Source organism: Diaporthe amygdali, assembly GCF_026229845.1.
Source record: "Diaporthe amygdali strain CAA958 chromosome Unknown NODE_1_length_4327563_cov_65_473760, whole genome shotgun sequence".
Lineage (NCBI taxonomy): Eukaryota > Fungi > Ascomycota > Sordariomycetes > Diaporthales > Diaporthaceae > Diaporthe > Diaporthe amygdali.
The window spans coordinates 2,825,576-2,847,016 of NW_026517021.1; the positions used below are offsets into that span (position 1 = coordinate 2,825,576).

Genomic DNA, 21,441 nt, shown 5'->3' on the forward strand with positions numbered 1-21,441 from the left:
CACTTCGACTCATGAAAAATCTGGCCTGCTGGGAAGCCCGGTCTCCTGCTGCTCGCTGCCGTTTCCCCTCTCCGAAACAGTGCGTCCAGCCACACTCTTCGCCTTCCTTTTCACACTGGGTTGACACCTCTTCGGATCGGTCCCGGGTGAGACATGGTGGGCACTGTGCGACTGGTGTGTTGCACGGGTATGCACCGGAGATCTGAACTGACAAGAGGCTACCCGAGACTGGCAGCTGGCAGGGGAAGAGCGAAGAGATCAGGTGTCTGGGAATGTCCGCCACACTGTTCACACTGGCGAGGCACATCGATGCCTCTTTTCCCACGCCTTTATCAAACCACCTCATCGCCCGATGCGCTGAACTATGTCGCAGGTGCTCTCCCCTCTCACTACTAGCCCGAGACAACTTAGCTCCCGTCACAAGATTTCGCAAACGCGTGCTCTCGCCATGAACGCGAACTGAGACTTGGAGGACGCGTCCAGGAAGCTAGACAGACTGAGACCCCTCAACCTTGTGCGACCGCTCCATTCCACTTAAGCCTCTTAGCCCGCCTCAGGAGAGCACAAGAGTCTTGTCGAGCCAGCCCTGCCGGCATTAAGTCATATCTAATGGAGGCGTGAGCGGCACTGCCCCCCCTCTTCCCCCCTTCCCCCCACACCCGGTTGAAATTTCCCATCTTCCGCACTGACTGGCGATAGTTCCAAAACCCACGCGTCTGGATGGCTCCCGTCGGCACGCGTTGCGCGTCCTCTCGCTGGAATGAATGTCTTTGCCGCTTCGATTGCCGCCGATCGCACGGAATATGGGCTGTTGCCGGCTGGGTGGGATATCATACGGCAGTGTGAGCCGGACGGTATCTCAACGAGATAGATGTCGTTAAGGACGCAGCAAGAGCTGCCGAGCCCTAGGCGCCCAGATGTTGGGGGCTGCAGTCTGCAGCCTGCAAATGCCGGTGGGCGCAAGAGACTGGCTGGTGCCTTGCAGGAGCGTCGTTGACGTGCAGCTATGCCGGCCTTCTCCTGGAGGCCACCCAGCCCAACCCTCTTCCCTCCACCACCACTTCCCGACAACGCCGTCGGCAAGAAGCCCCCGTCGGGAATTTCAAATTTCCACTAAATCTTACGGGTCCATGGCGGTTTTCCTTAGCTGCAGTGCCGACGAGGGCCGGGGCCGCCGATGGACAAAAACACCTGGGTAAGGTCAATTTCGGTCGACATGACGCTTCTGCAGGCACTTGTACGATTCTGCAACCACCTGCAGCAGTTGGTGCGAGCCGGTGCGCATCTATGGGCCCACGCCTGCATATGATCAGAGCAAATGTCTCATTACTTGCAGGAGGCTACCCTCAGACATCGCCTTGGCCTGCTTGGCCGATCGGTGGGTTCGAGGCCACCGGAGAGAAAAAGAAAAAAGCAATCATCGGATGTGAGGTATTCAGCGCGAAATTCTCCTGGCCTACTCCTCAGACCTATGCTGATGACATAGAGCTGGACCATCTAGACCATTTCATCCCTGGTTCTAAAGTGGTGATGTTGGCATTAACGTCGAAAGGGGCCGAGATTGGGGAGGTCGGGTCTGGGTCTGATTTGCGTGCGCTCGTCATTTCCGCAGTCTTGCCAGCCCTTTCCATCCCCATCCGAGACATTATATGATTACGACATCACTCTTTGGTCAGCCGCCGCTCCTAACCCGGTGTTTTGATCACGGCCCACCTCTGCAGAGGGCCATTTCCATTGCGGCCCGAGGCAGACTGCCGACGGCGTCCCATGTAAGCAATCACGAGGCGCGAACAAGTCCGCCTTGTTCGTGCGAAGAAGGCCACAAGGCACAGTACGAGAATCGAGTTGCAGCACATGTGTACCGTGTTTGGCCGACGGATCCGGATACATGACATTGTGAAGAAGCGGGTAGATAACAATGAGTATGATGGACAGGGTCTGTTGTTTGTGGCGCCAGATTCCTACGCACAGAAGCACAGCTGAAGCCAAAAGCCTCTCCTGAGCAGACGCGGACAATAACAAAGGGGCAGCTGGCTGAGGTGGCTGATGCAAAATAGGAGCACTTGCCCAAGCAACGTCATTCTGTGGGCAAGAGGCGCGCATGCATGTACACAGCCGCTTAGCATGCTTTTCTCGTTGCACCGAAATAGCCTCTGTGAAGCCTTTGTGTCGACTCGTGCCAACGCACAAAAGACAGCGCGCCTGCTCGGCGACAGCCGTCGCAGCTGGCCGCACCCTCTCAATTTGCCACTCCTCGCTGAACCCGGCGGTCGAGGCGCCTGTGCTAATCAAGGACATGGTTGTTCCCATGGAAGAAGACTCATCCGGGCTCGACGCAAAGCATGATGGCAAGGGAAAGGGCGTCGGGACGACAAGTTGAAGGGCGATGGCTCCGCGTCTTGTCCTGCGTCTTGTTCAGCAAAGGGGCTTTTCGGTGTTGAGATTCCGGTTGGATCTCGCCAGACGACAGGACCGGAATTGTGTATGATCTCTCGAAACAGCCTTCCCTATTCGTCGAGGCTCTTTTGCAGCGTCTTTATACTATAGGCCAGAATTTGACGAGGAGAACGCCAGATCCTGAAGAAAGGTCATGCTCCTAGCTTCCCGCCGAGAGAATGAAGGCCTTAGATGAATTTTCCACTGCTTTATGATTTCTGTCAACGTGTCAATATGTTTTTTGTAGATTCTACTAGTCAACTCAAGCTTGATTGAACGAGTGGCTCAAAGATATACGGGTCATGTGCTGGTTCGGAGGATCGTTTGGCGCAGTTCAAGCGCGATATTCTGGTATTCGCCTTGCGGCGAGCTTTGATGATGTATCCTTCATTCAATATCTGTACCGGAGGTCATCTTACTCAATCCTCCTCCGCCAGACCCGTCAAGCCACCAGCGAGGCCGTGCATTCTCCGGCCCAGGAGGTCGTCCGAGCTCGCCAGCCTATTTAGCGCCTCTCTCTTTGTGCGGCCATTCGTCCTCCTCTTCGTCTTCCTGTCCTGGTTCTCGCCGTCTGCATCGCCGTTGTTCGCGTTCTGGGTCTCGATGGCCGCAGCGTCCTTGCCGTTGGCGTTGACCCCGTTGGACGTCGACTTGCCCCTCGCCCTGGTCATCCCGATCTCCAGCAGCCCCTCGTCGCCGCTCGACTCCGTCCGCGTGTGGTGTCTTCCAGACCTCTCGGTCGCCTTCTTCACGAGGCGCCGTCGGTTCTCGCGCTCGCGCTTCTCGCTCGACGCGAAGGCCTCCTCGATCCATCCAGCGGAGCGGTCGATGAGTTTCCACGCCGGCGGATAGATTGTCGGAAATTGTAGGAATCCGTGTGATGTACCCGGTATGAGGTTCACTTCCGCAACATCTTTGTCGTTGAAGCCCTCAGCCAAGGCGTCCGACTCCATGTAATCGGTCCTTTGCCCTCCTGAGGCATACATCGCGGCCTTGACCCGGCGGAGGCGGCCGGCGAAGATGACGGTATCATCTACCAAGGGGTCGCGCTCACCGGTCAGGAAGTATGTCTTCGGAAAACGAGCAAGAAGCATATCAGGGGCAAGTATAGGTGATAATAAATAATCTTGGCTGAAGTCAGGCCGGTTGTGTGGGCCTATATATAATATGATCATGGCGCGCATCATTTCGGGGGCGAGGACCCGATCGTTGAAGTAGGATAGCATGGATGACATTGCGAGTCTCGTCTGAAGCGGCTCGGAGTGATATGAAGTGCTGCCGGCTCGCTTACTGACGGCAGACGAATCTGGTTGCGATGACCGACGTGTTTTACTCCATTTAGTTGGAGTCGCGTGGGCGTATTCGGGCTGGGGCGTGCGAGTGCCTTCCGAATTTGCCAGCTGCTTGTTGTCATTTCCCTCATCCTCTGGCGGGTGGACCAGATACTTCGGTGCTTCATCTTCGTCGTCAGAGTGATGTGGTGTTCCGACAAGGTTATTGTATTGCATGCTCTTGCGGCGCGCAATTGCCTTGTTGGTTGATCGCATTCTTCGGTCTTGGATCAAGGCCATCTGCTCGTCAGACATCCAATTTCCAATGTTCATATCGAGCCCCGGATAAAAGAGAACCAAGCCGTCCGGTAGTGGTAGACCAGCCTGTCCCTGGAAATGGCTCGAGGGGAAGAGCCCACCCTCAATGATCATCAAAGTCATGGCGGTGGCCAGATTACCCCCAGCACTGTCGCCGGTGACGACGACCTTGGGCGTCTCCTGGCCAGACATGCCGATACAGCGCCCACGAGTCTTCATCAGAGTGGCATAGACGTCATAGCATTCGTTCAAGGCGTAGGGAAACGGATACTCGGGCGCTTTCCTGTAATCTATGCTGAGAACAGGGAGCCCCGTCTTGGACGACCATGAGAGTAACTTGTCGTCATTACAGCGTGGATCCATGGCGACAAAACCACCTCCTGGTAAGTCCAGCACAACCCTGTTCTGGTGCTCAAGCTCTGAAAGTGGCCCGTCGAAATATAGCCAGGCCGAAACAGGTTCCTTGTAGTCGCTCGTGGACGGCCGCGGGATGCGAATAGCCCGCGGAGGCCAACGAGAATATCGAGGCCGCATCAGTCTCTGGAAGAAATCGATATATGGGCTGATGCCTTTATTCCAGCTAATCCTTAGGTGTTCGACAGTCAGATTTGATCGGACCTTGCGGACCTTCTCATCGGCCTTTTCCGCGGCAAATAAATAGAAGATTGAGAAAACAACGCTTGACAAGTCCCTCAGCCATTTGGACTTGATCTTCATGGCGGTCCAAAACCCTGCGTCAAGTGCGGTCAAGATCCATGTGGCTCGGAAGTAGTGCGCATCGTACATGTTGGATAGCGGCTCCGGGCTGGCCAGGCCGACCAAAGTACTGAAATTGCGGCCGGCATAGAGGAATGTCATGGTGACGACGACGATTTGCCATGCTGTCAACTTCTTGGAGCAAAGCTTGGAGTAGAGACGAACAAGTGGAGGACCGTGTTTGTGGCCTCTGCCTTATGTTAGATGGGGACTAGCCAAATCAACTGGAGACATGAGAACATACTTGAAGAGGTAGGCGGACCAAAATGCAAGCACAGCTAGGACCTGTAGTCGTCGCGACTTGGCAGACGGCCGCCCCAACACATGGTCTATCATGATGCGTGAAGATTATATGCTGAATCTAAATCCATGCGACTGTGAACACTTATTAGAAAGTGTGAGCCTAGATCCCTCCCCCCGGCTCTTCGGGAGTTGCAAGGATTATATCGTCGCAATGAACACAAGTTCGGTTACGTCGAGCCAATAGCCAAACGAGAGGTGTCGAGAGGGATTCAGTCACGGCGTAAGCCAGCACGCACAGCCATGCCTGACCAGATGAGAGTTCTAGGTGCGAATGCGCTGGTGAGTGTTGTCGATGACGGAGACAAAGTGGACGGGTCAAGAGACGGCACGCGGTGTAGCTGGTTGGTGTATTGGTGAGCACAGGTAGTCTATAGGGACAAAGAAGAGACGATTTCCAAGGAAAGAAACAAATGAAATAACAATAATAAAGATGTCGAGGTGGTCAGGTGAGGTGAGGAAACCGATGGCTTCGGCCCAAGGGACTTGGACGTCAGACGGACACCGAAGCTGGGCTGGACTGGGGACTGGGATGGGGGACTGGAGTTTTGCATGTGACTGTCGCAGGAAGGGAGCGAGTCCCATTTTGGGCTGATTGGATCTACCCTAGGTAGACGTAGACCACACCGCACCTACACAGGGTTTGTTATAACGCCCCGATCGGGATTCGGGTTCGTGTTTCCGCCCTCTGTGTTCCCACGGCCCACTGTGGGAAACGTGGTTGCTGAGCTTGGTCACGATTCTCAATCAGCCACGTATGAGTGGTGAGAAGTGACAGACCAGAGCGGATCATCAGTTGTTGGCACCTAGGCTATCAGGCTACCTAGGCACCCCACGTTTTACCTCTCTTCTAGAAATGGTAACGATCAATGTTGATTGGTCTGGGCCCCGCGGCCTGCCACGAGGAAGGGCGAGCATAGGCTGGTAGGGTGGATATGACATGGTGTTTTGGGATCGTCGGATTCTCCTGGCCTCTCTGGGCGTTGGCATGTGAAGATGACAACCTTGAAAGCTCCCAAGCTTCAGCGTGTCAGGTACAGACCCACCGAGTCAGGTGCACGTTGTCGCCGTTGCGGGGATAGTTGACCAAGTCAACGGTCTGGTCTCAGCCGAAGCTGCCGAGTCTGGGGAACACATTCCCATCTGGACTGTCTAGTCTATATAGACTAGATTATTTAGCCTCTGATGGGTGGGTGTTGCCGCACCCGCGATGGAACTGATCGCAACACGACAAGTTACCCAAGGCGGCGGGACTCATCATGCAGGAAGGTTGTGCAGGCCTGTCTCCACCCCCACCGACCTCGGGAGCGTCATCTGGGCCTGCTCAATCGCGCAGGTGGTGGATCCTGGGGTTCTGAGCCTTGGACACTGGGTCTTGGACAGAGAGCGCCCCAGCCTGGGGGGACCCTGACTCCTCGAAAATTTCACCAGGGACCGCTATCGGGGGGCTCAATTGCAGATAACCACTCGCCCGCTCAACCGTCTACGAGTGATGCGCCGACAACCTTCAAATCGCATCGCCTGCGACATTTCCTCTGAGTCAATTTGAGTCAATTCGGTATTGACTCATTCTTCTTTCCAGTAACCAGCTTCGAAGCCATTGGACATCACAAAAGCCACCTTCCCTCCTCATCCTCGTCCTCCTCCTGGCCCTCACCTTTCACCCATCGCGGAGGATTCGACAATGGCTTTCCGAGCTCGAATTCACAGGGCTGCGGCCGGGCTGGCTGCTCGCCCTTGCCGCCCTGCCTCTTCCTCCAGCTGCTCAATCCCAGCCAGGCTGCGCTCCTACTCCCAAGCCACGTCTGTTCCAACTAGCAACCTGAACTCGCATGTCCAGCAGAACATAGCCGTGAGCCTATGCCACGTTCCGGGGTCTCGACTGGAACAACGCTGACATTAAATCAACCCCACAGAGAGATGCCAGCCTCCCGAACCCAGATCCCGCCGCCGATTCTCCCAGTGCCGCCATGGTGGACAGTCATGCCCCCTTCATGGTCGCTACCTACGCCCGCCCCCCGCCAGTATTCGTCCAGGGCGAAGGCTCCTACCTGTGGGACGTTGAGAACAGGCGCTACCTCGACTTCACATCCGGCATTGCTGTCAATGCCCTGGGACACTGCGATCCGGAGTTCTCCAGGATAATAGCAGATCAGGCCAAGACCCTTGTCCACGCCTCCAACCTCTATTACAACCCCTGGACCGGTGCTCTCTCAAAGCTTCTGGTTGAGAAGACGCTCGAGTCTGGCTCCATGCATAACGCTGCCTCCGTCTTCATCTGCAACTCCGGCTCCGAGGCGAATGAGGCCGGCATCAAATTCGCCCGGAAGGTTGGCAAGGTTCTCGACCCTTCCGGCGCCAAGCACGAGTTTGTTTCCTTCAACAACTCCTTCCACGGGCGGACCATGGGCAGTCTCTCAGCGACACCCAACCCCAAGTATCAGCAGCCTTTCTCTCCGATGGTGCCGGGCTTCAAGTACGGGAACTACAATGACATCTCTGCCATCAACGATCTCGTTACGGAGAAGACGTGCGGTGTCATAATCGAGCCCATTCAGGGCGAAGGTGGTGTTCAGGTGGCGAGTGATGATTTCCTGGTTGCCCTGGCCAGGCGGTGTAAGGCCGTTGGCGCTGTCTTGCATTACGACGAGATCCAGTGTGGTCTGTCGCGGACTGGCACATTCTGGGCCCATACCAGGCTGCCCAAGGAGGCCCACCCGGACATCTTGACCACGGCCAAAGCCCTTGGAAACGGATTTCCCATTGGCGCTGTCCTCGTGAGCAAGGACGTGGGTGAGAAGATCAAGGTGGGCGATCACGGTACCACCTTCGGTGGCAATCCCCTCGCTTGTCGCCTGGCACATTACATTGTCAACAGACTCGCAGATCCTTCTCTGCAACAAGACGTAGTGGCCAAGGGCGCCGTCTTTGCCAGTGGTTTCAAGCAGTTGCAGGCCAAGTTCCCCGACTTGATCACTGAAATACGGGGCCGTGGCCTGATCCTTGGTCTCCAGCTCACCCAGGACCCAACGCCCATTGTAAAGGCTGCCCGCGAAAGGGGACTCCTCGTGATCACGGCGGGAACCAACACACTTCGGTTTGTGCCTCCATTGACTATCTCGGAGGCGGAGATTCAGGAGGGTCTGAGCATCCTCGAGCAAGCAATTGCTGCTACCCGGTCTTGAACAGCTTTGGACGATTAACGAGATACCTTACGTATATCTCAACCCGGCAAACTGACCTATGCCGTTAAATCTGTATATATTTGCTTCTGGGAAGCGGAGTCAGGGCTCTAAAAATGGCCGGTGTTATGGCACCCCTTATTGCATTTGTTTTGCTACAATGCCCCCTTTGTCCCCTACTTACCGCAAGTACTTGATACCCAGTCGCCACCTCTCACCGGCAAGACAACATGCATGACAAAATTTACTTCCGCTTGGTGGAATCAGGAGCAGATGCTCATGAATACGCAAGAGGATGGCACCATTTTCTCATACTCTCACTCCTCGTCCTCTCTTTTGGTTGCCCCTTGTTCTGGCTGTGGATGTGGCTCGGTCAAAGAAGCACTCTAGCGGCTGCAGCCAATCAGTGCGATTCGGCCTTGCCAGTATCAAGTGATCACTAAGCCCCAATGGTCAAGAGAGAGAGATGACGACCAAGCTGGCTACACTTCCTTGAGCCGCATACCAATTATTACCGGCTGTCTTCACAGCAATCATCGCCGAGCAGATTCTGACTTGTCTGCTGCTGAGATAGATAATCAAAAAAGAACACTGCATTCATTCAAATGTGGAATCTCCCACTAAAGGCCTCGCGCAAGTGCACATCTCCCATCCGGCCAAGGCCCCCCACCGCATCAACCATCTCATCCAGCCTCCGATCTCTCCTTCATGTTCACCTGCGTGTTCAAAAACATATCCCATTACCAATTCTTTCGAGGCACACGGGGTGATGTTGACCTCGGCACTTGGACGTGGTATTCCATGAACAGTCTGCTTTCTTGATTCCTCTATGCGGACCATCTCGACAGCTTGTCTTGGGTTTGAACCGGCCAAGTTTTCTTCATTCCGATGACTGCAGGCCACCACTTTGCAACCAACTCTCGGGACGGCTGTATCTCCTCGAGCTGGACCCAACCTCGACATTCTTCATGATGGAGCAACTACCTTCCTATCAGGACGCTGCTGGCAAGAAGCAGTGGCTGGAGCTTGTGGCGCCCTACGTCGATCCCTCAGACTACAACAGCCTATGCTGCGTGTCCCGGCATTTTCGCCGTCATTTCGCCCCACGAGTTTGGAAGGATCCTCTCGCGGTTGTGCGCACATCGAATCGTGACACCGCTTATGGTGAGTGCCCTGCCTAGTTGTTGCTTCTGGCGGGCTGTATCCCAGTGGCAGAGCGGCTGACACATTCTATCAAGACTATCAGTGGTACTCAAAATTCCTCGCCCACATCAGAGAGATGGACGCGTCCACCGCATCAATGGTGGCTGTCATGGATTTTCGTGGCTTCGCTCCCGCATCTGGACTGGACGAGCACCAGGAGGCTTACAACAACAGCTTCCGCGAATTGGCAACTCGCCTCCCCAATCTGCGCTGCTTATTGCTTGATGAACACCCCCAACTGAATCTCTCTATGCTGTCCAGACATGCATTTCGATCGAGTACAGCCGTCTCTTTGGAAAACATCCACCTCATCAGCATTGCCAATTGTGGAATATCGCTCCCGGCAAGGTTCTTTGGTGGCCAATGGCTCAAAGGCTTAGTCTATCTTGACATGTCCAACACCCCTGGGACTCTTGGAAACCAGGGAGCGCTCATCCCCGAGGATCTGCCATTCCTCCGCATATTAAAGCTCAGAAGAAAGAATTTGATTGACCTCACGGCTGGTGCAATCGTGCGCGAATTCCGTACGCAACTATTCAGTCTTGACGTATCCAAGAATGGTCTGACCGACGACTTTCTCCGAACGCTATTAGAATACGGCCTCCCTGTTTACTCGAACACTAAGTTACGGACGAATGATCATTTCAGAGTTGAAGGACAGGTCAGACCCATCTCTAATGATGACCATCCTCGTCCTAACAGTCGGCTCTTTTTCGTGGACGAGTCTGAGTGGAGTGCAACGTTTTCCTCTCCTGACCGATATCTTGCCGATCCCCCTATCTACAATACCATTAATGACGACTTCATCAGTGAGGAAGGTCAAACGGTGCGTGGTCGATCTAAGGGACGAGAACGCATCCGAGGCGACTCGGCACATGACGCCGTCAAGGTGCTGGCCGGTGGTCCAGGGGAAGAGATACCAGATGCTTTACACCCACAGCACCAACGATTTCACTGGCCCCATCTTCATGCAGGTACTACGCATTTGCATCTCAATGAGCTTATGCTAAGTGCCTCTGCCGTGAAGAGTTTTATTCGCGAGTCTCCTGGTTACATAGAACACTTCGAATGCGATAGAACATATCTGCCGCCTCATCACGCCTCAGCCTGGCAGAGCAAAGCATCGTACCTCTCCAAAGCCGCCACCTTGTATGCCCTCCCAGGAGCCGCGTATCTCTTTCGTCCCGTCATATCGTCGAACCTGCGCGTACTCAAGGCTCATCACTCCTTGGTCACTAACACACCAACGCTCGAGTCTCGCAGTACTGGCGAGTTGACCAATTTGTGGCTGGCAGAGACGCATATGCGCGAGAGACTTGACCTCGCATACCCGCAGACATTCGTACCGGACATGAATCCGCGCCTTGATTCACTCACCATCTCCATGATCCCGCGGTACTCGACCGGAATGGTTACTAAGCGACTACTCAGCTTCTTGCGTCTTGCCGCTCATCAGGAGCAAGCAATTGAGAGTACAAGAGCGTTGCTGCCCTTCCGAGGTCCGCCCATGTTAAAGGGCCTGCGCCATATCCGACTAGAGTTTGAACCAGACGCCAAGGACGAGCTCGGTTCCCTCGACAACGAGACCGATGAGTTGGACTCAGGAGCACTGGTGGAACAGGGCACAGAGGCGTTCTCGTTCTTCAGCGAGAGTGCGTGGGGACCATCATCTTCACCAGTTAAGTCCAAGGTGAAGCAGCAGGTGGTCGTGGAGACGACCTCAGCGGCGGAGGCAGAAGACGCAGTCCTCAAAGGCAAGGGACCGTCCATGATGGAAGAGAAAATCGATGACTACCCCTTCAACAGGGCCAAGGGCGAGCACGTCAGCTTCACCATCAGCCCGGGTGGTGACAGTAGCCAGCCACTCAAGCTCGTCGTCTCAGTCTGGATCGGATCGGGCCTCATCAGCCCAGACAACCCGCCCGCCATCAACGAGTACATGAGGAACGTCTGCGACCCAGCCAATCGCGAGGGCGCCAGCCCGGCGACGCCCTGCCACGTAGCCGCCGGCGTACCGGCGGGCTCCTTCATCTTCGAGCGCGCGTGGGACTCGATCATGCTGCCGGCCGCCGCCGCGGAGGTCAAGCTGCCCACCAAGGCAGAGCTGCGGGCCATGGAGGACGTGGTGGCGCGCATCAAGGCCTTCCGGCTGGAGTCGCGGCGAGAGTACGCCGCGCTCGACGCGGAGCGCCGGAACCTCGGCGGCCACGAGTACTGGCGGGGCAGGCTCGAGATTGTGCTGCCCCAGGGAAGGGCACATTCGTCAGACTACTGGAGATAGAAAGAATAAAGATTGTTGGCTCTGAGAGTCAAGAAATTCACGAGTGTTTTTGTGCCCGTTGTGTGATGTATCAGCTTGAATTGATTCTTTTCTCTGATTGTTCACTAGCCTTCGACAACCACCACAATCAACAGATACATTGTGAGAGTAATCACAATTGACAACTGACTTCGCGTCTCTCAAATTGTCTGAAGTAGGGAAATTCGCGACTCGGTCCCTCACCTACAGTCATGCTGCGCCAGATCGAAGTGTGGTGAATTTCACCCTGTTTCCATTCAATAGTGAAGAAGTCTTCTCAAGTTCACAGTCAAGTCTTGAGGGCCACCAGGCAAACACGCGATTCTGAAAGGAGAAATGTTCAAGCTTGGACGGACGCGTAATCGGCTTACGCCTCCGGAACCCGCCCAGCGGGAACTTCCACATAGGCGAGATTCCTTTCGCGCCACCAAGTCGTCCGGTGAAGCTATCCAAAAAGTTGCCAAGGCCAAAGTGTGTGTTTACAAAACAATTGCCATTGTTTTCTGCACCGCCCAACTTACAAGTCCGATCAAGTGAGTCAATCACTCGAAGGGAAATTTCCCTTTCAACCCCGCCTTGAATCCCTAATTCCCCCTTTTAGAAAGCGGCCACCGCAGCACCCTCGCAGCGCGGTCCCCACACACCGCTGGCCGCGGCGAAGCCGGGTGTTGTCGACTCATTGAGCTCACACCCTTGCCTTGCACCATACGTGCTTCCTTCGCAAGTGTCCTTCGCGGGTGGATTGGTGGGCGGTGCCGCTGCGCCCTGCTTGCCTGGCTCGAGCGCGGAGGGTGTGGATATCACCAGTGCGCGCAGTGGTTTGCTGGCCCGCTTGATGACTCCATGTGCGACATGTTATTGTCAGTAGTAGCAGTAAGGGAAGATGGCGGGCATGATACATTGCTAAGGGAGGTGATGCTGTGTGCCGTCGTTGCCGTCGCTCCCTGGATGCGGGAAAGGGCCATGCCAGACCAGAAGGAGCTACAGAAGTGGCATGTGATCGCTGCCGTACGTCGATTCTCGACATGATGAAGTCACGCAGATATTTCTCAGATCAAGTTCATGTGTGTGTAACACTGTGTGATTTTTCATTGCTGGCATGAATTCATCGTGGATCTAACCTCGGGCTAGATCAATCGACTTCGTTTTCCGGGTGCCCGGTATCTTATTCTGATGTACAGGCTTGGCCACCCAGCTTTGATTTTCGTGAGAGCCTCGTGCTCACTTTGTTTAAGTATCCTTCCTCGGTCCGTGACGAACCCAAGTTGAATCGAAGATAAAAAGTTTTTGGTTATGTACAAGAAATGAAGTAGCCTTTTTAAACCCCTGACTTCCGGGTCTAGGTATCTCCAGATATCCCACCATGATCACCGCAAAACAACCCTGAGTCTAGGAGCTCATAGAACGCCAATGGACCCTTTCCAAAACAACAAAATTCAAGAGACGCTGATAAGACAACGATTGGTTGATCAGGAGCCGTAGGCAAAGGTGTTGCCGTAGGTGCTGGCCGAGGTGCCAGTGATCAATGAACCATCAGCGACGTAGAAGTAAGAGTACCTCTCGACGAAGCTGTAGGTCGAGTTGTTGTCGAGGGCGTCCTGGACCTCCTCGAGGAACGAGGAGATGGTGGCGTCATCAGCTCCGGTGGGTGCGAACTCAGTGATCCAGACGGTCTTGTCGGTGCCGCAGGCCTCGTGGACCTGGGTGACGAAGCTGAGGAAGTCGGAGCTGCTGGCAGGGGAGTACCAGTGGGCGGCGCAGAAGCTGAACTTGCACTGTCCGTTGCAGGCGCTGACCCACTCACTCAGCCAGCTCACGCCCTCTCCGTCGCTTCCGCTGTTGGTGATGGCGGGCGAGCCAAGACGGACAGAGTCGGCGTAAGGGGTCAGGTACTCAATGTAGGCGGATGCAGCAGTGGCAGCATCCATGTTGGCCTGGCCCGCGTTGTCGGGCTCGTTGAAGCCGAGGAAGTTCTTGGCGCCATTGCTGATGGCGGACTTGGCGTTGGAGTCCCAGGTAGAGATGAAGTCCGCTCTGTTGCTCCACAGCATGGGAACGTACTCCAGGGAACTGTCAACATCAGACAGTCCATCGCTGACCTGGCCCCAGTTGTACGCCCAGCTGATCTTGCTGCCGGTGCCGGTGAGGGCGGAAACCAGGCTGGCGAGGTTGTAAGCGGCGCCTCGCTTGTTGCCGGAGGTCGTGGCCACAGAGGCTGTCGTAGCCGCGGCCGCAGACGAAGACGTCGAAGGTGTCGTGGCAACAGCGGCAACCTCGGGAGCCTCAAAGACCTGAGAGGTGGTAGAGGTGGTGGAAGGCGATGGCGACGCAACACTAGTGGCGAAAGTAGTAGGGGCGGCACTTGGTGTAGGAGTGGGAGTCGCAACAACGATCGACGACGACGACGACGAAGAAGCAGGAGCCACGGGCTGGGCGACGCTGGGCACAACCGAGGGGGTGGCCTCTACAGTAGTCGAGCTGGTGGAGGGGGTGGCCTCAACAGCAGGAGCTGAGGTGGCAGGCTCGTTGGGATCGACGGTGACAGTGACCCAGTCAATATCAGTGACGGTCTCGGTGGTCTCGTAGATGAGAGCACGCTTCTGCTCATGGCCATGGCGGTGGCGGTGACCCAGGGCAAGGGCACCATTGCTGGCGAGCGCAGCCGAGGCGAGCGCGAAGCAAGTCTTGGTGAGCATTTTGACGGTTGATATTGGGGATATCGATGTGGTTATGGTTGGGCAGTGAGTTGCCTATTCGGGCTAAAGAAGGAAGCCACGAAAGTTCCTGGGATCGAGAATGAAAGACAAGAGATTGCTTTGTCCAGTGTCGAACTTGGAATGACCGAATTGGGACAGAGAAAGGATTGCCTCGTGCCGATAGATGGTCAAAGGAAGGCGAGTGAATGCTTAAGAGCAGTCGAGAGGTGAGGCTGATGATCCGCGCGAGGCAAGTGCAAATGAGTGCTGTCTGTCAAAGACGCAAAAAGGAATGCTTGCGCGTTCTCGGGACGTCGTGGACGGAGGCGGAGAAAGGTGAGCTTCAAGGGGACGCACGCGTCAGGGTCGAGGCTGGCGACCGTTTTGTTGAAGTATTTTGCAGTGTGGGCCCTCGGGGCGGATAGACAGATGGGGGAGAAAGAACGTGGGAGAGACGGTAGTATCTCGGGGACAGGGCACAAGCAAGGCAAGGCACAGGCTGGGCAAACGAACGACCGACCAGGTTGCGGGCGTGGAACCGGAAGTGAAGGACAGTGAGTGGTGAGGAAGAAAGTGGGCTCTTGTGGGAGGAGAGAAGGAGAAACGACGACAGATACGGGCTTGTATGGCGCGGGTTACGTGGGTGGGAGGGGCAGGCGTGGAAAAGAAATACTGGGGCCGCCCTGGGAAGTGGATCTGTTTTGTCGGCGATGCGCCCTGTCTGGCAGGCCTGGGCCAGCCGGGCTGCTGGATGTGATCACCCAGGTGGGTTCTTTGCGCCCGGCACCTACATGATGTGCATGTTGGCGCCAGGGGCAAGACGGCGACGAGGGCGACGACGACTTGGACGGACCCGAGAGACAGGGACAGGGGAAGCTTAGCCTGAACTAGGACCAGGGGGCTAGGGTGGACCCGTTGGCGCTACTACTTCACAGCACCACCTCCCTCCTAGGTACCTAGGTAGATTATCTCTGCGTGTACTGTAATCAGGTATGTACCCAGAAACACTGCATTTAGCAGACACGGCAGAGTCAGTATGAGGCCAGCTGTCAGACGTTAGGTTCATTCTACATGTGTGGACCATCTCAAACACCCCGTCTGCTGTGCACGGAACTGTGGTAAACGAACTGTAAACACATCAAGCTGTTTGGGCCCGAGATAGACTACTCAGCGCACAGATAAATGAGAAACAAATGTGGTGACCCACGTTTCGGCACTTGGAGCAACTCGCTGCTGCTGCTGCTTCTCTGCTCCCGCTCTTGGCAATCATCCCATCAATCAGTGCTGAATTAACGATAATTAAAACCTCAAGTTGGTGTGTCTTCCCGCGTGTGGGATCCCGGGCTGGCTATGCATCAGCCGATTGTTATTGGTGGCGAGGTATGCTTTTCCGACCCCTTGATACAGTACGATTATTACAGTACAGGGTGGTAAATGGCGCTACTCTGCACAGCACACACATGTTATCGCTGGCCTGCAGGGGACATACCAGGTGCTGGGTCGTCGTGGTGGGCCCGAAATGCAGGAACCAGGCACAGGTTTGCCCCCCGCGGCCAATCGACGCTGTCCTGGGCATGTCAAGCTCCAGGACTGCCCTGCCAAGCCGCGGGAATCCTGTCGGGTGCATTTGCGAGCCGGCCAGTCAGTCAACCTGGAAGCTTCGATTGACTTTTTCTTCCCATCAGGCTCACGCCTCGGCTGGTGAGCCTAACTGGCCTAAGCGACGGAGACGAGCAACTCTGGAATAGAAACATCCACCCGCCAAGGCCATCTTGCTGACGACAGCTGCCACCGTCAACAGGCCACCGCCATACCTGTGCTCAGTGGCTGCGTACTGGGGACTGCGTATTTTCAGCTGCCCTTCGGCTGGCCCACCGCCTGCGCCGTCCCACCGTCGACGGTGACGAGGCCGGCTACTGACAGCAGACAACCCCGAATCAGGTTCAGGCTTATTTGCCCCTTGCTACACCCCCTGCCCGCCTCAGCCAGTCCTCACCTTTCGACGCCGTCGTTGGACATTCAGACATTCACCCCTGGTTGGGACCACGAGACGCAGACACAGATGAACACCGCACTGGCCACCGCACCCGCCCATCATCCGAGGGCAGCTTTCCATCAGCGGGCCTGGATCTACGATTGGACGGGTGCACCCAGGCGTCTCCCAGCGTGTGCCCGGATCTCCGCAGGGGGAGTGCGTGCACGCGAAACCTAACCGAGATTGCGCACCACCCTCCCTCCCTCTGGCCCGTTAGTCTGTCAGTCCACGCAAGTCGTCTCTCTCCATACTGAGCCTCCCTGGCGCCACCCGCCCGTGTTGCCATGTTACTGCCCGCCGCCCGCAGACAGGACACTCGTTGCTGGCTGTTTCACCATGTTTTGGTCTCTTGTCGCGTGCTGCTCTGCCGTGTGCTGGCGGCCGCCTCCTGGCAGACACTTGGCGCCCAATGTTCGGATGCAGGTGAGACGCACACCCAGAACGTTATTTGGAGGGACCGGGACCCGGGTCAGAGCAAATCGCTGATGGGACGAACTGTTCCCCAGAAGCTAATCTGAGTGCCAAGCTTTACCTCCCAAAATCCTCCGCGCATTCAATTAGGGATCTGCAACGGAGAGGTAAAAAAAGAGCTTTGGGCAGGTCGGCAGTCATTCTCGCCAACTCCATCAAGGTCTGACATAATCTTGGGATACTCTATCTCCTTCCACTCCCTCCCCCTTCATCTTATCCTTTTTAAATGTAATATGTTATTCTCTTTTATTCTCAGCCGGACTGCAGACTCATTAAAATAGATTCTAGCAGAGTGAGACTCTTGGCAGCAGGTCATTCGCACTGCAGCTCGTGACCGCCTGAGTGAAGAACAATTGTGGTGCAAAGCATCCTCGGAACACTCAAGCCACGGCGTTCATCTACCGCATCCTGTGACATTGCCTTCGGGTAGCCACTGTCCGGCCCGCCGGGTCTGCTGAACTTCCACCTGTCATTCACGATGAACCGGTTGTACGTGGTCGCACATGCACGTCGGTGGCCTCGATCTGCCCCTTCTGTCTCGCGCAGTAACAAATAGCCCTCCCAAAGCTTCTCTGCCGATCCTGATATACAGTACTCTATTGACCTCGCTGCATCTTGTGCTTCACTGCATCTCAATGTCTGGGCTCTCACGGCCTTCGGTGGCCTCTCGTGCAGTGTCGGGATTGACAGATCGGTGATCGACGTCGGCACTACGCGAGTGACCGCTTGCCTCGACGACACGATTCGTCTCGATCGCGGAGCAGATTATTTGCATTCGGCCGGCTTAATGATGAGAATATGTGCTGTCTTTCGTGTCCAGATGATGCAAGCCGTGAGACATGCATTCTTGAGATACGGAGAAATCCCCTATCAGCACTTGACACTGGCACACTGGATCTAAGAGGAAGACTGGAAAACATGAGCGATCCCAACGTGCAACGTCGCACAACGTCGATACGACTCCACAGCTTGTCTGATGAAATAAATATGATGCATTACTGAAGTCAATGATTTGCCCATATTTTCTACTTTCTAAGGTTGGGCGGTGCAGTGCATCATTAACGAATTCATTGTCATTCTCGCCTCCAATGTCAAGATACATTGGGGAGCCACGAGGAGTTCGTTCGTGGAGACGAGCTGCTCTTTAGCGTATTTCTTGAATGGATCGACTCTGTGCTCGAAATCCGAAGCCTGCGAGAGAGAGAGTCCTCCTCAGGAAGTTGAGCATTCATTTTTCTTGGCCTCGACCGGGCATGACCAAGGCGGTGCTGCGACACTTCTTATAAGGCAATGTGTAAGTGGGCAACAGCTCAATGCATTTGGCTGCCTCTTCGAGTGCGCAGTGAAGTCATGTGAGCAAGCATTCGATGAACCTCAAAGCCTTCGTCGAACCTTATGGGACAGCTGTGTTGCACTGGGGAGAGCCTCGTCACACACCTGCCGGGCAATCGCCGGTGTTTGAGGTTGAATCGGCCGGCCCGGCCCACGCAGAACCCGGCCGAGTCGCCGTAAGCGGGGCCGGACTTCGACTCGTGCCATCCTCTGCTCCCTCAAGGGAAATTCACGACAGCTTCGTCTTCCTGAAACATGCGGTCAATAATCAAGTTCATGGCTGGAGCTCTCTCAGATTCTCACACACTGTCTGCAACCGATGGTGTTCAACATCATCGAGTTTCCATCGAGCGGTACCGCCCAACCGCCGCTTTCACCACCAGAACTTCCTTTCCATGTAGTGACCGAGGGCTTTCGAAGTCTCTGCGTTATCATTAGATGCCATCTCTTCACCACATAAAACCTGAATGAATTGATGGTCGAATTCAAAGGCCGGCAGAACGGAGAACAGCCTGACAGGATGCCTTGCCCTTGCCCCCATGTCCGGAGGATGCACTTGCGACCCGCCGGCTTAGCTTGGCATCTCAGCCTCACGGATCGGAGCTGACATCACCACGCGGTTTCATACGGCTAATCACGCCTTTTTGTCTTTGCGACGAACCTGACCTCGATTTATTAACACAAGATACTTCAACCGCTGCAGCACAGATCCGCTGCGGCGCAAGGAGACTCCCCCAAGCTCGAGCCATCTCAGCCAAGGGGAGACGACTACCATGAGCCTCGGCCCTCAAGAAGAAATGGACTTCACTGCCCTCTCAAGAGGCGGTCAGTCCAGCGAGTCCTCCTCAGATCTCTATCCCCAGTACCTCAGCGCCGACAACTCGGGCGGGGAGTCTTCGTCGTCAGCGACGAAGTCAAATTCTCCGCTGCAGGCCATCGTTCCGCGCGGGCCCTTGCCAATAGCCCGGTTGGATGCGCTCACCCGGGCTCCTGCGAAGAAGAAGGCCGAGAGGAGAGGGCACTTCAAGTCACGCAATGGTTGTTTTAATTGCAAGAAGAGACGCATCAAGGTGATCAGGGGGCCTTCTTTCCCATTTGGTTCTGAGCTTGCGTGAACTGATCAAACCCCCAAGTGTCAAGAGACTCGGCCTGCCTGTGAGCACTGCGTGAAGGGGCAGTTGAAGTGCGAATATCCAGCTACACCACAGATTGTGCACCAGGTCAGCGCATCTCACTTTAACACGGTGCCAAAAAGTGTAATAGTCAAAGCTGACTGACTAGTTGCTACTCAGCCGACACACCAGATACCCCTTTTCAGCATGCAGGACATGCGCTTCTTCCAGCACTTCCTCATCCACTCGTTCCCGCACCATCCACTCGGGAACGACAAGATCTGGACCCACGAGGTCCCATGCTTATCCTATAACGTGCGAATCCCTCCCTGCCTGCGCGTCATGTCATGCAAATGGGAACAGTCGGAAGTCCAACACGTATGTCGCTGCCCTTGCGCTGACCTTGCTCGCTTAGTACGAGTTCCTGATGCACAGTATCCTGGGCCTCGCGGCCTCCGAGCTCATCGCAAGCGACGCCTCGCTTGCTGAGGCAGCCATGGCCCACCGCCTCAAGTCCATACAGGCCATCAAGCGGAAGCTGGCCTCCAGTGACCAGGGGATCACGTACGCCGAGGGAAACGCGTTGATCGCAACCTGCTTTGCTCTTACCTTCCAGAGCGTCATTTTGGAGGACGGAAGTAAGCAGTTCCCCGAGACTATTTAATATCCAATTACTATCGAAATCATGTCCCTACTGTTTATTGCGATCGCGCCAGTCTCTTGGTGCTCGTGGGGTATTCATTTCCCTGGTCAGGCCGTGCTTGGACCTGGATTTGGCTCACCCTCGGCTTGGGAAGACGCATTCAATATTACTAGCTAATCACCGGGTTACGTGCTGTAGTGGCCGAGTACATGGCGTTCATCAGAGGCGTTATCCTCATAGTAATACAGATGTGGAAGGCCGGCGTGGACTTCATGTTCCAGCATCTGATCAAGGGAGAGCAGGGCGATCTCCTGAAGCCTCACATAGATAAGGTGATCCTGCCAGACGGCATGTGGGAGTGGAAGTCTGGAGCCTTGGCGTCATTGGAGGGGATAAAGCACTTCTGCCTTGGAGACGAGCTGAAGATGAAATACCACCAGATGACGGAGGACATGGCCAATGGGCTCGATGAGGAATCGCCTTACAAGGGTTCGTAGCCATGGCAACCTCCAACCTCTCTTCTCTACGTGCTAACTTTCTTTTCACGTGCGAAGCGTACAAAGCTATGAGCGATCACTACGGCTGGTGGATATTACTCCCGCACGAGCAGTTCTCCAGGATCGTCGACCCCAGCGATCAGGTCTTCATCCTGCTGGCCGCGAACTGTACGTCTACACTCAGCTTTGACCTTTTTCAACCTCGAGCTATGATTTTCTCCATCCATTCCGTGATTCGCATTCAAGGCAGGGCCACTAACATTCCCTTCGCAGGGATTTCCATTAAACAGATCATGGCCGTGATCACAGAGGTCGAAAAGGCCTGGTCGCCCCAGAAGCAGAACGCGAAGGACAACATCGATGAGGGTTTGGGCCGGTGGCTGAGGTGGCTGAACAGGCAGGTCGAGCCGGGCCTCGTCAGATATAATCAGTGGCCCATGTGGGTGCAGGAGCAGCTGGAGAGGGACCCGGGCTTCTTCGGCAAGGCGGTTAGGGGCGGGAAGCCGATAGAGCGCTCGTGCGTGGGGTATGCTAAGCTGATAACGTGAGACCTTTCAAGTCGGGTCGCCGTCGTTCGGTTTTCGTCCTCAAAATGTTACCTGGAATCTTCTCAGGCGATGTTGAGCTGGCTGATCACTGTGTGTATAGTGGTCTGAGGCAGGGCGGATGCTTACATGATCCAGTGGTAACAAGTAGACTTCATCTGATAGCTTAATCCGTCCACTCAATTTCTGAGATAACGACTATGGGTTTTCAAAGGTCGACGTGCCACAAGATCAGGCTCCAATGCGAGAAATCTTGAGCACAAATAACACATGAATGGGAGCCTTCCTAAGTAGGATTCGTTCCTTAGTCGAAGTTGATTCCAGGGTGCTTCAAGAGGAAAAACA

General features: G+C 55.2%; 5 protein-coding genes across 5 annotated transcripts; 3 read left to right on the forward strand and 2 right to left on the reverse strand.

Moving 5' to 3' along the window:
* Positions 1–2,855: 2,855 nt before the first annotated feature.
* Positions 2,856–5,117, reverse strand: J7T55_006427 (hormone-sensitive lipase; the record flags this gene model as incomplete). Its single annotated transcript, XM_053144182.1, has 2 exons — positions 2,856–4,971; positions 5,026–5,117. The coding sequence occupies 2 exons, from the start codon at positions 5,115–5,117 to the stop codon at positions 2,856–2,858; spliced, it is 2,208 nt and encodes a 735-aa protein (XP_053001192.1).
* Positions 5,118–6,765: 1,648 nt separating this feature from the next.
* Positions 6,766–8,266, forward strand: J7T55_006428 (acetylornithine aminotransferase; the record flags this gene model as incomplete). The annotated part of the gene is made up of 2 exons (XM_053144193.1): positions 6,766–6,933; positions 6,998–8,266. 2 exons carry the CDS (start codon positions 6,766–6,768, stop codon positions 8,264–8,266), a joined length of 1,437 nt encoding a protein of 478 aa, XP_053001193.1.
* A 968-nt stretch (positions 8,267–9,234) lies between these two features.
* Positions 9,235–11,747, forward strand: J7T55_006429 (uncharacterized protein; the record flags this gene model as incomplete). Its single annotated transcript, XM_053144204.1, has 2 exons — positions 9,235–9,427; positions 9,502–11,747. 2 exons carry the CDS (start codon positions 9,235–9,237, stop codon positions 11,745–11,747), a joined length of 2,439 nt encoding a protein of 812 aa, XP_053001194.1.
* A 1,487-nt stretch (positions 11,748–13,234) lies between these two features.
* Positions 13,235–14,461, reverse strand: J7T55_006430 (uncharacterized protein; the record flags this gene model as incomplete). Its single annotated transcript, XM_053144215.1, has 1 exon — positions 13,235–14,461. One exon carries the CDS (start codon positions 14,459–14,461, stop codon positions 13,235–13,237), a length of 1,227 nt encoding a protein of 408 aa, XP_053001195.1.
* Positions 14,462–19,096: 4,635 nt separating this feature from the next.
* Positions 19,097–21,099, forward strand: J7T55_006431 (c6 transcription factor; the record flags this gene model as incomplete). Its single annotated transcript, XM_053144226.1, has 6 exons — positions 19,097–19,369; positions 19,592–19,750; positions 19,827–20,049; positions 20,253–20,543; positions 20,609–20,719; positions 20,825–21,099. The coding sequence occupies 6 exons, from the start codon at positions 19,097–19,099 to the stop codon at positions 21,097–21,099; spliced, it is 1,332 nt and encodes a 443-aa protein (XP_053001196.1).
* Positions 21,100–21,441: the final 342 nt, after the last annotated feature.